At 40.4% G+C, this 17,779-nt stretch overlaps 1 protein-coding gene and 1 long non-coding RNA gene across 15 annotated transcripts in view; one reads left to right on the top strand and one right to left on the bottom strand.

The window, feature by feature from the left end:
• The window catches only part of MAPKAP1 (MAPK associated protein 1), a 253,255-nt gene that overhangs the window by 7,657 nt on the left and 227,819 nt on the right, over window positions 1–17,779 (bottom strand). Inside the window, exon 12 of one of the 14 annotated variants that reach the window (XM_049115027.1) lies at window positions 8,785–8,819. The exons of 12 other annotated variants lie outside the window; for them this stretch is intronic. In XM_049115027.1, the coding sequence (XP_048970984.1) occupies window positions 8,800–8,819 (20 nt within the window). In that variant the 3' untranslated portion in view covers window positions 8,785–8,799. Of the gene's footprint in view, window positions 1–8,784; window positions 8,820–10,142; window positions 17,020–17,779 lie in introns of those variants that run through there. One more of the 14 variants, XM_049115024.1, reaches the window with a different exon arrangement.
• On the top strand, window positions 1,706–10,694 carry LOC125752109 (uncharacterized). Its single transcript, XR_004819105.2, has 2 exons — window positions 1,706–8,764; window positions 10,444–10,694. It is a non-coding gene; the product is annotated as an uncharacterized LOC125752109 (long non-coding RNA).

The raw sequence follows: 17,779 nt of genomic DNA, 5'->3' as shown, positions 1-17,779 counted from the left end.
GTTCCTTGATTTTCACAGGACCCATTTTGGAAGAGTAGAGTCTTGCTGGTGATATCACTGTGTCAAAGAACAATGCAGCTATGTGTTGGCCATGCTGTGACCAAGCAGACATCCATGAAGGTCACAGGGCTGGGAAGGACAAAGAGACCCGCCCTCCAGGAGGCCTTACTGACACCTGGCCATAACAGACACAGACACTGGGGCCTGGGGCTAGAAAGGACCAGAAGGTCTGAGGGAGGCCCGTAGACCTGCAGCTTCAGGGTTCACTGACCGCTCTGATAAGGGATCTCATAAACTGTCTACACCACCTGCTCCCACTTGTCACTGACAAAAACCACACCAAACCTCAAGATGCTAGATCATGTTTTGCCCAAACAACTGAGGTGTTACTAAAAACCTTTTCTGTACTCTTTAGGTAGAGCCAAGTCTATATGTGGCATATGTGATCTGCAGTCTGCACTGGTCTGGGAGCCTCTGGATACCCTGACGCTGTCCTCCTAGGATCACACTGCCTGTGGGACATACTGTGGGCTTATAGAGCGGTGGCCTGCAGCTCATCCGCACCACAGTCACATGAAAAACAAACAAGAGAACATCCCAAGTCAAGTCTCCTGGAAGGCTGCATATTTGGGCCAGGTGAACACAAACACACTAACATCTGTATTTTGCTGCGCCTATTTCCTTGCCTGTCTCTGGTGTTCACTCTAGAGCCGCAAAGAAGAGTTAAACTGAGAGGAATGAAGAAAAGTTCGCCACTCACCATCTCTCTGAAACCTCTGATTTATTTGTCCTTTCCAGGGAGAGCATTCATGTCAGAGAGAGGAGAACACTGAGAATCTTATCTGGAGTACTTGGATTTTCATTTTAGCGAATCAGCCCTTTTGTGATTATTACAGAGCCATAGATGTTAATAACTGGGATAAGGTGTGGTGAGATGGCGACAGCACACAGCCCTTTCTTCCTCTGTGGGGGAAATTTCGAGGGATAGCTCTAGTGCATAAGCTCAGGTTAAACTCAGCCACCACAGCTTCCACCCCTACAGGAGCCATGGGACATGGGGTCAACTCAATCCAACAGAATTTTTGCTGTGAGGACTCTTCTCTCATTCCAGGGATCTGGTTTAGTGGTGGCCAGAATAGCAGTTTTCCTCAGTTCAGGCCCCGCCAGCAGCAGAGTTTTGTGCAAGGGCCGGAGGAATGAATAGAGTCAAGAACCGTGAGTGCCACGAGGATGCTAACTAAGTGCACGTTGCTGCTGTGGAGACCCCAGGTGGAGGTGGACAGCCCCGTCAGGGACAGTTTCTTGGAGGAGCTGACATTGGAGCAGTCTTAAAGGAGGATGGGAAGTCAGCTGGGTAAAGGTAGGGGTGGGGAAGAATGCAACAGAGTCAGGACAAACGTACAGGAGCAAGAGGCAGCAGGTGTCTGGGGAGATCGGAGCAGATAAAGCCACATGCAGTGGGCAGGTGGGGGATGCCAGACTCACCAGCTGAGGGAGTTGCTGGGGGCTGTAAAGCTAGGCAGGAAAGTAAATGGTCAACCTGTGCTTTTGGGTGTTCCTTCTAGATTCCCAGGGTGAGGAGGCAGGGAGATCTGCTGCCACAGCCGCTCAGGTAGGAGCGTATGTGGGCGGGTGTGAGCTGGCCAGAGGCAAAAAGGATGCTGAGAAGGAACTGGCTTGAGAACCATAGAGGAGGTAACAGTAGCAGGACTTGGGGAATTTTTTTTTTTTTTTTTTTACAACAGAATAACAGCTAGTAAGCAGGATTCACACTGGTGTAGTTTCATCTGGTCCAAAACCTATATATTAAGCTGTAATAAGTTAGTTGACCTCTTGCTGGGAACAAATCTATCAATAAACAGGGGTCATACATGCTACATGGTAAATTTCCACCTGAGGAAGTAGCTAAGAAGGAACCACTGGCATTTCAACACCGATTGAACAGGATAAAAACAGAATAAGGAAAGTCTGTTATCAAACACGTTCTCAGCCTTAGACACCTCCAGGCTCACCTCAGGTAAGGGGGGGAAGAGGAGGCTCCTTAGCTGCAGCCTCCCAAGGCATCTGTCCTGGGATGCCAGAGGGAATCTGAGCTGGGCAGGTTATCCTTGAAAATTTAAAGAACATCAGTTTTCATCAGAGGGGGAAGCCATAGGTGCAAAGTGTCTTTGTAAAATTGTCAGCTGCGAAAAAATTGTGTATCAGTATGATTGAAAGGGAAATGCAAAATCTAATATTCTAATCAGTCCGAATTATTTTGCTTGGGTTGTTAAATTTTGTTTGGAGACTAAAGCATGACAAGGGCCTGGGATGCAGAGGGGTAAAGTGTAAGCTCTGGACTCAGGCTGAGGGTGAACTTTTAGCTTCACTGTGTTTTAGCAGCAGGACCTGGACAAGACACTATTTCTGAAGGCCCCCAGATCTGCCCCCAGGAGTCTCACGTAGCACCCAGATAGAGCAAGGCTCAGTGGATGGTGGTAAACATTCTTACAACTGTGATGGAACAGATATTTGAACAGAAAATCCCTGTTACTTTTAAGATTTTGTTTTTTAATTGGGCTGCCTTTAAGTAGATTTGGTTTTAGAGTTGTAGGAATAAAATGCAGTAGAGTGGGGCATAAAATAGGCATCTAAGCACTGGTCACATGCTCAGGGCAGATACTGAAACTATACATTTGCTCCTGGATATGTAAAAATGTATTTACATTATGTAGTTTCAAAGTAAAACAGAGAAGATGGAATGTAATACTGAACAGAAACTAATTAGCAACACAAATGTCAGAAGGGGAGTCACTTGAACTCTTGTGCTCTAATTTCCCTTCTGTGTTATGAATTTTAACTTAAATAAGAGGCTGTGCTGAAAAAATAGGTCCCTCTGGTCATTCGGGGGGAACGACCAGAGATCATTACGAAAAAGCTGATGTCATACGATTGGCCAGCTTAAGCAAAGAGGGACAGCAGCTCCTCTTTGCCTGCTAGGAGTGCTTCCAGGTTGCCTCCGCACACAGAACACGGAACGGAGGTTACAGTTTGAAAGGAGCCTCCTTCTAACATAACCTGTCAGCATTGACTGTGGTTGGCAATGACTGGTCGAGCTGCATCTTTCAAATGGAGCCTGCAGCTCACCTTTGTCTAAAATGACCAGGTGTCACCACTTGTCAGGGAAGCCAAAAATGTTTCATTTTCTCCTTTTCCATTAAAGTATAAAATATATTTAAAAGTTCCTAGAAACTTAAGAGTGAGAGGAAAAACCTCCACACTACCTCCATAATGCCAATACCTGGCAGAGTGATATCCATAATCTCTTTTCTAGTCATTCTCACACATCTGTTTTCACATAGCCATAATCTGATGGTATACCAAAATTTGGGCCTTTTTTTTTTTTTTTTTTTAACCATAGCTCTTTCCATGTTGGACATAGTCTCAACTATCATGTTTTCCTTTCCTTTTTTTTTTCTTTTAAAAAGATTTTTAATTTATTTATTCAGAGAGAGAGAGACAGAAAGAAGTAGGCTCCATGCAGGGAGCCTGACATGGGACTCGATCCTGGGTCTCCAGGATCACAGGCTGCAGGCAGCGCTAAACCGCTGCGCCACTGGGGCTGCCCTCAACCATCATGTTTTTCAACGGCAGCATTCTTTTGCAAAGTGGATGTGTGCCGAAGTTCATGCTCTCTTTCACAAGCATGTAAAATATTTGTAAAATTGCCAGTATTATCAATAAAACTATGGAAAGTATCTTTGAGGATTTGGATTATTTCTCAATTCCTTTATATCAGGCATGGATGCCTTTTAAAACATTTTTAAGAGGAGAATTCTAATTTTATTGAGAAGGAAACACATTAAAAAATGTGGTCAAATGGACTATTCAGGCACTTTTACGTGTAAAATTGTATTAAGTACATTTACAATGTTTTACAACCACCACCACTATCCATTTCCATAAGTTTTTCATCATCCCTAATAGATAACTCTGTCCTCAGTAAACAGCAATGTCCTTTTCTCCCATCTCCCAGCTGCTAGTAACATATATTCTGGTTATTGTTGTCTACAAGCTTGCCGATTCTAGGTGACAAGTATCAGTGGAATCATACAGCATTTGTCCCTTTATGTCTGGCTTATTTCATTTGGCATGGTTTTCAAGGTTCATCCATGTTGGGTACCATGTTATTAGAATTTCATTCAAGGCTGAATAATATTCCAGTTTCTGTATCTACTACATTTTATTTATCCATTACCTGGGAATGGACATTTGAGTTGTTTCTACCTTTTGGCTGTTGGGAAGAGTGGTGCTATAAACATCGTTGTGTAAGTATCTATTTGAGCCTCTGCTTTCAGTTCTTAGGGGCCTCTACAAAGATCATATGGTAACTGTTTAACTTTCTGAACCAAACCGTTTTGTGCACTGGCCACACTCGTGAGGATTCTAATTTCTCCCCATTGTCATATTTATTCTTTTCTTTTTTCTTTCATAACAGCCATCCTCGTGGGTATGAAGCAGTATCTCAGGGTGGTTTTGATTTCCCTAATGACTAAGGATGTTGAACATCTTTTCATGTGCTTATTGGCCATTTGTCTATCTTCTTTGGAGAAAGGTCTATTCGAGTCCTTAGCCCACTTTTGAATTGGGTTATTTTGGAGGAAATGGACTTTAGGGCATTTGTGATTTGTATTTGTATTGTTCCGGAGCGTAAGTGGCAGAATAGCATTCAAACTCTATGGAGTGGGCTCCCAACCCTTCGCTGTCTTTGTAATTCCAAAAGGTCTCCTTGCAAATCAGTGCATCTTAGCCAAAATTCATTTTCCCTGACACTGCAGACCCAAAGAAGGAAAACAGACATTTATAAATTGTAACAGCTGCTGCAACATGGATACTCAGCTTTAAAACTGGGTTTCTAGGGTGTGATCTCTTCTGGTTCCTCTGGCTAGAAGGAAGTGGAAAGCTCTTATTGGGATTCTTGGGGGAAACAAATGGGAACACATGTTCTTTTAGGTAAGGCTGTACCTTTCTATAGACCCTGGAGGGAAGGATGGGCTGAAATTACCTGGTTTTGAGGCTGCAAACCCCCTCTGGATTCAGTCCCCACTGTAAACAGCAGTTCTGAGCTGCCTCCAGGAGCTTCAGGTCAATGTAATTCAACTGGTAAAGGCTGGCATCACTTCCCCAGCACTCCTACTGTGGCAGAGGCCTGGGGAACCGTAATGACCTCCTTGACCTTTAGAGCAGGGCCGAATCTGACCTACTTATTTTCTGCCTGCATCTTTCAAATCTCTCTTTGGCTCTTTCCTATAAACATAATTAAAGCTCTCTGATTATAAAAACTCCCAGGGCAATGTGATTCCCCTCTTTCCTCATTTATTGAAAACATTCTTGGCTAAGGTCACTGCGACCTTTATGTTGAGAGATCCAGTAGATACTTCTCAGCTTTTAGTTTTTAGGTTTTAGGCTTCTCAGCTGTACTTGATACTTCTCCCCAACTCTTCTTTTCCCTGGATTTCCATCAAGGCACAGTTATCTGATTCTTCAGTAGATTTCTCCAGCCAATCTGCTTCTCACACTTTTGTGATCCTTTCCTTCATCTGTCCCTTAAACGATCGTTTTCCCACTGTCCTATGCTTGACCCTTGTTCCTTCTAACTCTGCATTTCTCCTCTTTCAGGTTTGCCCCTTAGGTTTTAATTACTACTTGTGTTGATGATCCTGAAGTAGAAATCTGACCTAGACTTTTCTCCGGAGTTTCACAGCTGTCCTCTCCACATGCCTAGAGTGCAGCATGTCTAGAATCAATGTCAACATTTCCCTTTAAATCAAAAGCTGTTCCAGGCATCTGGTCTCCTACATAGTTCTCACATATTCATCTTCTGTCCCCTTCCATCCTGTGGCCATAGCCCTCACCCAGGTCCTGATCATCTATTGCCTCCTCTCTGGTTTTCCTACTTTCTTTCCTTTTTTTTTTTTTTTTTTTTTCCGGGAGTTGGTGCCTTTATTGGCCGACCAGCTACTTGAGGGGGATGAAGCGGGAGGAGTGCGTGGCCCTGATGCCGGGCCTGCCGTGCTTCGGTTTTCCTACTTTCGATCATACTTGTTTAGATCTAAACCTCTACCCACAGGAGTCATCCTTTTGTAACACATATCTTGCCACATCACTCCCCTAGAACACTGTGTGGCTTCTTTTCCTCTTGTCCTCACAATAAAGTCCAAACTTCTTAAGATGATTCTTTAAGTAGTTCTCAAACTTCGGTCTCAGAATCCCTTTACATTATGAACATTACTGAGGAGCCCAAAAAAGCTTCTGTTTGTGTGAATTACATCAACATTTATTGCATTAGAAATTAAAACTGAGAAATTTAAAAAATATTTAATTCATTAAAAATAACAATAAACTCATTACAAGTTTATATAAACAATGTATTTTTTAAAATGGAAAACCCTAGTACTTCCCCCAAGCAAAAAAAAAAAAAAAAAGTTTAATGAGTGGAATTATTTTATATTTTTGAAATCTCTTTAATATTAACAGAAAGCAGCTGGATTATCCTATCTGCTTCCGCATTTTGTCTGTTGTGACAAACTGTTTTGGCTGAAGCTTATTATATTTTTTTAAGATTTTATTTATTCATTCATGAGAGAGACAGAGAGAGAGATAGGCAGAAACACAGGCAGAGGGAGAAGCAGGCTCCATGCAGGGAGCCCGACGTGGGACTCGATCCCGGGATCCCGAGATCATGCCCTGGGCTGAATGCAGCACTAAACTGCTGAGCCATCGGGGCTGCCTGAAGCATATTTTAATATTCTTCTTTGCAAATATTCTTCTTTGATACTATGCCCAATTTGATACATGGTAGTTTCTTAAAAGAGTAGTTGCAATGTGGAATCTAAAACCACATTAATAAACCTGTATTCTATTATACTACTGGTCTGTCTGGCACTGTTTTTTATTTGTTTGTTTTTGATTTGTTTTTGGTCTGGCACTTTGAATGAATCTTATACTCTTGAATGAGTCTGTAACAGCCTGCAGTAGTCTGGAAAATACTGGTTCATGGAGTTATGTAGGTCTTCCAAATGTGGACACATTTCATTATACAAAAGTATCACCAAAAAAATTGCACTCATTAAAATCACCACTGGTCTCATCAGAAAAGTCTTTAAGTTTTGAGAAACCAAGCCAGTGACAGATACAAGTTTTCCAAAACTCTGTCACCCGAAATCTTGAATTTCATCATTGGCATCAAATATTATCACTTTTTTTTTTTTTTAAGTGAAGGGCTTCCCTCCTTCATTTTCAAGAAAATGTCTGCTAAATACTCAAATTTGAATAACCATGGTTTGTCAAGTTCTTTCAAGTAAAAGTGGTGTTCTGTAAAATAAATGGCTAGTTCAGCAACTCAAACTATATGACTGCTTTTTCCTTGAGACAAATACTCTACTCCCACATGCAGCAGAAATGCTTATGTGTAATGAATTAAGAACAATGGTTTATGGAGTCTTTTGATTCTTTGATTCATGTGCAAGTTGTTCTAACAAAATACCATATGGCATTTCAGTAATCAAGTACTGGTTGGGTTTTACCCTTTAGCTTTTAGAGGCAAGAAACAAGTTTTATATCTGGATATTCTTCCACAGTTTGTGATAAAAAGTTTGATAAAAAGTCCACATACACCTGGGAGGCTAAATTACAACACATGAAACTCCATTTATCCAGAATCCTTAGAGCAGACAGCTAGGGTGAGCTTTGTGCAAAAAAAGTCCTTTTTCAATTTTAAGCATTAAAATTTCTTATTACAAAATTTCCTCCTATATTAGAGTATAAGGAAAATAAAATTACTGTGTTATGTTCATCTTTATAGGTATGGAGTATTAGGATTTCCTCAGGGTTGCAGAAGGTTCTACATCTTGCCACAAAATAGTTCCATGCTGCCATACTACTCTGCTTACTGAATTCTTAGATTGCTTTTTAATAGTTTTTGTTTTGTTTCAGTTTTGGTCAACTCTTTTAAGTTTTCACTTCCCACTGTCCTTATTGTCATTCTTTCTCTCCTTCTATTTTCCACATTTAATATCCTTTAGGATGAAAACCCAGATAATCAAGCATAGTTGAAATTTGTTAAAAAAAGAAGACTTTACAGAGTCTGAGTTGGGGCTAGGGATGCTCTCACATCAAAACAGCACAGAAGTGCCTTGGCTTCATGTTGGTGGCAGAAAGAATATAAACCTCTATTTATTACCGTTTATAGAGTTGACCATTGAATAATAAGGGTTTAAACTCTGTGGGTTCACTCATTACTAGAATTTTTTCAGTAGGTATATAAATTTATGGTATCAACAAATACAGTACAGTATTCAAAATGTATTTTAATAAGTAATCCTTATGACTTTAACATTTTCTTTTCTTCTAGCTTATTTGTTGTAGAATACAGTATATAATACATATGACATACAAAATGTGTTGATCCACTGTTTATGTTAATAGTAAGGCTTCTGGTCAACTATAGGCTATTAGTTAAGTTTTGGGAGAGTCAAAAGCTATAGATTTTTGACTACACAGGCATCAGTGGCCGTAATTCCCTACGTGATTCAACTCTGGACAAGTCATGCAACTTCTGAGTCCCAGTTTCCTCATTATTATAAAATAGGAATAACCTCAGCCTCACAACATTGTTGCTAGGATAAAATCAACAATTCTAGAATTCTATATTTAATGCATATAAAACCTCACAGGCTGTTGTAAAAACTAAACAGTGCGTGTAAAACATGCAGGACACTGACAGGTACGTGGTAGGTTCCCTTTGTCTTTTTACTTCCTCTAAGACAAGCAAACTTTTCCTGAAAAGGTCAAGATAGTAAATATATTAGGCTTTGCAGGCCAAGAGCAAAATTAAGTACATTTCATAATTATGAAATTTTATGAAAAAAACTTCCAAATTTCTTATTGCCAAAATTTGAAATATAATGATCAAATGAATTTGGGGGGGGGGTATAGTACAGGTCTACAAAAGAGAAGGATAGAATTTTTTCGAGATGGTGCATAACTTTGTTTAAATGAAATCCAAAGTTAGTGTTCCCTATCATTAAATCAATTGCAAATGTTCACCAGTAAAAACTACTCTTAGTTCATAGGTGGTAGGCTGGATTTACCTTTGGGACATAGTTCGCTAATTCCTGTTTAAAGAGGCCTCTCTTGCTTATTTACCCTTTCTGGGTTCATTCTGTGCAGTTGCTAATAATGACATTTTGAATGCTCCTTGTAGAGATCTGGGTTTCTATCTGGCATTTTCCCCCTCCAGACTTTAACCTTTCTTGTAGCGAAGGCTTAATGGTAACACATTCTTTCATCTTTTGAGTATCTGAAAATGTCTTTATTTCACCTTCGTTTCTGAAGGACATTTTCATGGAATATAGAATTCTAGATTGACAGATTTTCTTTTAGCACTTTAAGAGACGTCACTCCATTGTCTTCTGGATTGCATTATTTCTGATGAGAAGTCAGCAATCATTCTCATCTTGGTGTTTCTTTTTTTTTTTAAGATTTATTTGAGAGAGACAGAGACAGCGAGCATGAACCGGGGGAGGGGTAGAGGGATAGAGAGGGAATCTCAAGTAGACTCCTCACAGAGCATGGAGCCAGATGTGGGGCTCGGTTCCACAATCCTGAGATCATGACTTGAGTCAAAATTAAGAGTCAGATGCTTAACCGACTGAACCACACAGGCACCCCTTTCTGGCTATTCTTAAGATTTTTCTAGTTATCACTGGTTTTTTAGCAATTTGCTTATGATGTGCCTTGATGCAGTTTTCTTCATATTTACCTTGTTTGGCCTTCATTGGCCTTCCAAAATTGGTGGATTAGTATTTTAAATCAAATCTGGAATAGTTTTCTCCTCCATTCCTGGGACTTTAGTTACCCGTATGTTAGAACACTTGGTATTATCCCATAGTCTGTTCTTCTCATCAATTTTTTGCCTCTGTGCTTCAGTCTCAATAGTTTCATTGTCCTGTCTTGAAGTTTACAGATTGTGGTAGGCAGATTCAGAAGTGGCCCCCAATGATTCTGTCTCCTGCTTTCCATATCCTGTGTCATCTCCTTATCTTGCATGTGGGCTAGACCTAGTGACTTACCTTTTTTTTTTTTTTTAATTTTATTTATTTGAGAGAGAGAGAGAGAGCGAGAGCGAGCACAGGCAATGGGGGGGGGGCAAAGAGAGAGGGAGAAGTAGACTCCCTACTGAGCAGGATGCCCGACGTGAAGCTTGATCCCAGGCCACCAGTATCATGACCCAAGCTGAAGATAGATACTTAACTGACTGAGCCACCCAGATGACCCTAGTGACTTACTTCTGATAAATAAAATTCAGCACAAGTATATTTCTAAGCCACTTCTAAGGGTTGGTTGTAAATGACTGTGACTTTTTCCTTGCTATGACTCTTACTCTTGGTTATTTTGTTGAAGCCAGCTGCCATCTTGTGAGCTCATCTATGGAGAGGACTGTGTGGCAAGGAACTCAAGATGTTCACAAAGAAATGAACTCTACTGGCAACTACTCAGTGAGCTTGGAAGCAGATCCTACCCCAACTGAACCTTGAGAGGATTGTGGCCATGGCTGACAGCTTGACTGCAACCTCAGGAGAGACCCTCAGCAAGAGGACCCAGCTAAGCTGTGCTGGATTCCTGAGAATTAATAAATGACTCTGGTCACATAAGTGTTGATTCAGGTATTGTATTTCTCAGCTCTAGAATTTCCATGTGGTTCTTTTTTTTAGTAGTTTCCATTTCTCTTTTTTTAGTTGTTTTCCTTTCCTTTAAATCTTTAAACACATTTATAATAGCTGTTTTAAAGTACTTATCTGCCAATTCTGTGATCCTTGCCATTTCTGGCTATTTCTATTGATTGATTTTTATCCTAGTTATAGGATGCATTTTCCTGCTTCTTTGCATATCTGTTAATTTCTTATTGAATGCTGGACACTATAAACATTACATTGTGGGTTGTCTGCATTCTGTCATCATCCTTTAGAGAATATTGGGCTTTATTCTAACAGCCAGTTAATTTACTTGTGGACCATATTGATCTCTTAAGACTCTTTAAAAAAAAAAAAAAGATATTTTTATTTATTCATTTGAAAGAGAGAGTGAGTGAGAGCATGAGCAATGGGGAGGGTCCGAAGGGGAGGGAGAAGCAGATTCTCTGCCGAGCAGGGTGCTGGACATGGAGCTCAATCATAGGACCCTGAGATCAAGACCTGAGCTGAAGGCAGATGCCTAACTGACTGAGCCACCCAAGAACCCCTTTTTAGGACTCCTTTTAAGGCTTTATTGTGTAATCACTATATTGTACACCTGAAACTAATATAACACTGTATGTTAACCAACTGGAATTAAAATAAAAAGTTAAAAAAAAAAGCTTTATTAGGCAAGGATTTAGAGCAGTTATTAGTCTAGGGCTAGTTTAATCTTACTAAGATATGGCCTTTGTGGAGTCACGGCTACATGCCCTGGAAACTCCCGTCTGGTTGGCCAGAACTCCACATTATAGTGCCCTAGTAGTTGTGCTTTGACCCAACTTGTGAGGTCCCACTATAGGCATGCATAGTTTGGTATACAACAGAAGATTTGAGAGCCTTTTTCTGGAGCTTCTTCTCAGTGTAGCTCCCTCTTCTCCACACTTCATTTATTATAAATTTCAGCCTCCTCCAATTCTGATTTCTGTCTCTGAGTTTGAGGAGACGTCTATACTCTCCTTGGGAAACGCTGAAGAAACCTGAAGTGATAGTAAGTTTCGCCTCATTTGTTTCCCTTCTCTCAGCGCTCACAGTCCTGCACTGCTTGTTTTCTAGTGTCTGAGAACACTTTCTTATATTTTGTATGGTTTTCCAGTCATTTATGATAGAAGGGCTAATCTGGTAGCAGTTAGCCTGTCCTGGAAGCTGCCTATGGGAATCTTGTAAGCAATACACACTTTGATTTTAATGAAACAATGGCTTACTTTTTCCATGTCTGTGAGAACTTAAAATCTAAGCACCCCATTTATTTATTATGAAAACACAATTTGGAGCTTGGCAGGAGGCAAGGGAAACAGATTTTTCCTATCATTTATCTAGCTGAGAAATCTTTCACACAATTTTTCAGTAAGGAACAGTTTCTGCCCTTACCTTCTTTTCAATCAGGATCTCTTCTGATGTTAAAATCAAGAAAGAAAAAATTTGAAAAAATGGTAATAAAAACCTAGGAAAACATAAATGTATGCAAATTTCCTATTATATCTGTTTTGTTATTATGGGTTCATAATGCACAAGCCAATAATTAAGCGAAAACTTTAATGAAAAAAAAATAAAAGGTTTTTCCAGGAGGAAAAAAGTTGATACCCCAAAATGTTTTCTACTCTAACAAGTATTCAAATTGACACAAACATATTCTTTGCTCATTAATAAATCCTAGGGAAAAATGAGGAAGGATTATACAGAATGAAAACCCACTGAAAATCTTGGGAGCAGACAATTTTCCTCAGAAACACAGACATTCTTACATGTTATGTAGTAAGCAAACATGCTTCCCAACAACTCCTATGAGCAACTGTAGTATGTGAAAATGAATATGGGAGTTGTGTTGTTCTTATCATCTGTCTGGGACTCAGAAGAGAGTCTCCTGCCTCCTAAATTCATAGAGTGTTGACCTTCCTGAAACCACATATTGTCTTTTCCATGAACTACAGAGACAAGCACGCTGGTCTCATCTATCATATGCTGAGGGCAAACAGCAATAGTAGGTTAAGAACAAGATGTTGGGTTTGCCTTTCCACTACAACCTTGAGAAGTTCTCCACCGTACTGCCATATCTCTTTGTTGAACAGCCACACTTGCTCTTGGCGAATTCCAAATTCTAGAAGCAACTTTTAAATGCTTATGGTGCCCAGGCAAAGTTTGAGGGTCATCGAGCACTGACTGTAGCCCCTGGACAGAAACTGCTGGATTTCTAAAGGATGCATCTGGGAACATAAATAGGCATACCTACTGCAAACATCAAGTGCCAGTTAATAATGACTAGATCAATGGCACACATGCTGGGTGGGTTCCCTCCTGGCTGAGTTCTCAGGGGTCTAGCCAATGTTATCCAGTCCCAGAGAACTGCTCCCTGAAATACAGTGATAGCCTATTTAACAGCAGATCACAGTGTGAGGTTACTGGAAACCAAACTGGGTCAGAGAACCTAAGAATGCAGCCTGGCAGTAGATGATGCCCATTGGCCCTGAGCTTAGAGATTTTTTCCCCACTTTTATTCTGTGGCACACTCCAGGTCTTTCCCTCCCACACACTTGGAAAAACTGAGGTGGTCTCCCTGGTTGCCCAAACCCATCTCCCCGGCAGCTCCCTTGTTTTGGAAGGAAATGATAAATAAATCAAAATGCACTAAGCAGCACTTCCACAGGCACTCGCCTCCTCCACTGAACATGCACCTCATCAATCACACTATTGTCTGCTTGAAAGGCGAGCCTTGTAAATGTCATATCCACTCAGGCCCAAGGAGAGGCGCATCCAAATGCAGCAAGGAGTTTTAATTGGATAGTGTAATTAAACTAAAAAACCCCAGCAGACTCCCTTTGACAGGATAGATGAAGACCCCTTTTAATAGGGCTAGGAAACATATCTGTTAAAAGGATGAGGCACTGCCTGCTCCTGATTGTGCTCCAGAGTACCCTTATGAAAAGGCAATTCAATAACTGGGGCATTTAATATGTTAGAGTCCATTGTGTTCTGTAATCTAGCAGTACTTACCGTATTTGATCTGGAATTTATGAAATAAGTCCTTGTCAGAGAATAAAAGCACTACATAGCTTTCCACCTGATGTCTGGAGTACCTGGACCTCCTGGGAATCATTAGAGCCTAAGGATGGGCTGTGGTCTTCCTGGCTACAGGTCTACTTGAGTATAAATGCAAATGCCTTACTTACTGGGGCCTACAGTATGTGGTATGGCCATGGCCATCCACCCACTCACCCAGGGGCTGTGGCTCTGTCAGCCAGGATGGCTAATGTCGCCCTCATTTCTCTTTCATTCTCATGAACTATCTATCTTGGGTACCTCCTCCTTTAGGAACTGGAATGCCTGTCACATCAATGTGTGTGTGTGTATGTGTGTGCATGTGCTCTCTGCTACAACTACTACCTCTGTCCAACAGAAAAAAGAGAAATCAGGTGATCAGAGGATTCAACATATGGATTGGGGTGTGCCCAAGTCGATTTTAGTAACAAAACCTGAGTCCTTCTTCTGCCACTCTCCCTCCCTACTCTTTTTTATTGGGAACAGGGTGTGGGGGATGCAAACAAAGGCACATTTAAAGACACACACAGACACACAGAAACATACACTAATGGCCCACAGTTCCACAAGCAAGGCAATACAATTAGTGGGGACACATGCACGGGATTGTCTTACAAGCAGATCATAACAATGCCTTTCAGATGGAATGCTAGTGTCCTGAGGACAAGGTCAGGGAACTCAGATCAAGAGAGCCTCTGAGTTGGAGCTGAGGTGGGATCCAGACAGAAGATTTCAGACTTCCCCCTCTGTAGCTTTCCAGAAATAGTGGGACACTTTACTTTATACACAAAAACCTCAAAGTCAGTTTGCCTGGGCCCTCAGACTGATTTTTCTTTTTGGAGGATGATGAAGGTTTTGTGTGATGACTGCTTTTACTCCTCCATAAAGCCTGCTTGGAGCTCTTTTGCAAACCTCTGAACACTCTTAATACTGGTCTTTCACTATGAGTTGATGATCCCATTAAGGATATATAAGTGAATGCTTATAATCTATGAGAACTGGATACTGAATTAAACCATCAAATACCTTTAGGTTTAAATGAAAACTACATAAAAGCATTTCAGCCATCAATTTGGCTATCACTTCTGGCCAGTATGAATTCTGCTGGAAAAGCTATTTTCGTGCAGATGTGGAATTCAATGGGAGAGACTGACTCGTGTACCAACATCAATCAAAATGTCGACTTCCCTGGCAGCTCTCAACACTAAGGCAGGTTCAAAGGTCACAGGATAAAGAAAAAGCCAAGCTCTGGTTCAGCTCTAATATCTCCTCGGTAGAAGTCTTGCAAAAGTACCCCCTTCTGTATTAGCCTTGCTTTCATTAATCTTCTTGCCATCTTCTTTAACTAGTCATGCAGAACCGCTCGATAGCAAGACGTATAATGGGGAAGGCCCTGTGCCTATTACCGCGTTAACATTCTCTTAAGCCCCAGTGCAACAATGGAACGAGAAGGCAAAGGGAATCTGCAACTGCAGCATGCAGTGTAGGCAATTCAATTACAGCCTGGGCTTACCTATGTACTTCTGACCTATAAAACACAAGAGGCCTTTGTGTCTAACTGGCTTGGCCATTAAGGTTGCTGAAGATCACAACAATGCTGATCTTTTCTATTTAAGCTAAATCAATGTGGACAAATCATTATTCAGTAGCTTTAATTTAATTAGTAAATTAAATACACTACTTTACAGATCTTGTCAAGTACTTATGAAAAGAAAGATTCATTTAAGCGGGAGGTCACCAATAAGCCCAACTAATTTAACTCATAACCTTAACTGAATCTCATCTCAAATATCTAGCAGGTTCTGTTCATACCAGGGCCTGACAGTTTCCTGCAGTTGTGGTTAACTCATAATCCCAGAGTTCCTATCCTATATCCAAACACTGTTTTGGACAAAGAACAAAACAAAACAAAACAAACAAGCAATCCCCCACCAGCATCAACAGAATCAGATTTCCTTTAAATTATACTATTGCAAGAGAATGTAATCAGGTTACCTCTATTATGTTGCTTCCTTAAGATTTTCTATTATCTATACTTAATTGAGATACAGAGCTCTTTTCAGCTATAAAGACGACAGCTACTTTATTAAGGTTTAAATCTGATTTCTTAATGATAGGCTGCTTCCTTTAAAGACTCGAAACCTGCACAACCTTCTTATGATAAAACCAGACCTGGCATGGTTGAGTCTGGTACTTTATTTAAATCCAGCCTGAGAGTCTCTGAAGGGTGTTAGTTTAAAAGAAAGGTCCCTTGCTTTTGTTTCAGTGTTGGAATTTGAGGCTAGCACTTAAAAAGAGAGCCCAGCACATCCAAAGCCCAGGTTTAGCTGAGTAAGGATGGAGGATGCCATGGTAGTCTCTGATATGGAAACATTCTTCCCTCCAATGTGTTGTATACATATTTGTTCAGTTAAAATGAATTAAAATGAATTCATCTTTTAGAGGTTGGTGACATCCTTCAAAATAGCAAAAGATATCCTAAGGAGTGGCAAAACCAGACTGAGAAATCACTGATTTGAATAGTAATGGCAGTGCATAGCCTTTTTGTTTTGTTTTCCCCCCAATCTACAAAGGCAGAATTTATTCTTAATTTCTCAGTGCTTCTGATACACAGATTTTCTCCACTAATTCTGGTAAGAGTTCATATTTATATGTACAAATTTCTTCTAAAGCATGTATCTATTTAGTCATTAAGTTCCAGGTCCTTAAACACTCACAGGGACAGAGCAATAAATCTTCCCTCTGAGAATGCAGCCTAAGAGGGAGAAGTTAGGGGAAGGAAAGAGAGCCATAGAACTGCTATTTATGGAGCACAGCTACATAGTCTGGATCTTTCTGATCCATGGTTATGTGTAATTATGTGTCTCACTGCAGGCGCTCTATTGCTCAGTCCCTTTGCCAAGTCCACTATTCACATACTTTTTGGATATGGCGTCAATTAAACTTGAGCTGTGTTCCTTATGACGACCAAATTAATGGTTTGACAGGCTTTTTCAATAAACACTGCAAACTGGTCATATTTGAAGGTTTTAGAAACCATTTCTTTTCTGTTCAAAATTCTGACAAACACGTCTCAAGACAGACTGGGACAACTTCATTATCCTTCCAACACTTAATGCCTTTTTGTAAAGAAGGCTGTTTAATAACACGTTTGCTGTTTTCACAACTAAATTATTCCAGTTGGTCACACGTTCCAGTCTTCGGCAAGACACTGTGTTACGAGAGATAAAAACATGAAAAAGGAAATATATTGCAGAAATCAAAACCTTATCTACTTCTAGACTCTCTCTCTTTGCCATAATTCATTCAAGAAGGCCCCAAGAATAATTTTTGATGTAAACTCAGCTACAAACATACATCACTATGCTGATAAAAATCACAGGCTAAACTTATGAAATATAGTGACTTTCATTTCTTTAGTGCTGTTAAAATAACTTTTTTCTAAGGTTCAACAGACACAAAAGATAAAAAGGGTTACCATTAATCCTTTAAAAGAAGAAGAAGAAGAAGAAGAAGAAGAAGAAGAAGAAGCAGCAGCAGCAGCAGCTGCTGCCGCCGCTGTCACCGCCCCACAGATTAATTCTGTGGTCTGATGATGGTCTTGAAGATAAACTTTTTAGATTAAGTCACTGAATTAATTTGATGAAGATACTGGAAATCATAAAAAAAAAAAAAACAAACACAGCATCAAGCCGATTCAGTTAATGTATCTTTGTTTGGGCTCTTTACAACATAAATTATGCTGAGAAACTTTTGGTTTCTCAATCCTGGCCTCATTAAATTCAATTTGAAGACAGCAAACATCCATTGAGGACAATTCTGCAGGCACTGTGGTGCTATGGATGAGGATAGAGAAACTAGTTCCTGGATCAATTAGTTCAGCATGGAGATTGGGGGGGAGGGACAGACTTCAAGTCAATAAACAGCACAGTGTGAGAGGTGCTGTATCCGAGTTTGCTGTGCAAACTCTT

This window comes from Canis lupus, chromosome 9 (genome assembly GCF_003254725.2).
Source record: "Canis lupus dingo isolate Sandy chromosome 9, ASM325472v2, whole genome shotgun sequence".
Taxonomy (NCBI): domain Eukaryota; kingdom Metazoa; phylum Chordata; class Mammalia; order Carnivora; family Canidae; genus Canis; species Canis lupus.
This window is presented reverse-complemented; position numbering and strand designations above follow the sequence as displayed.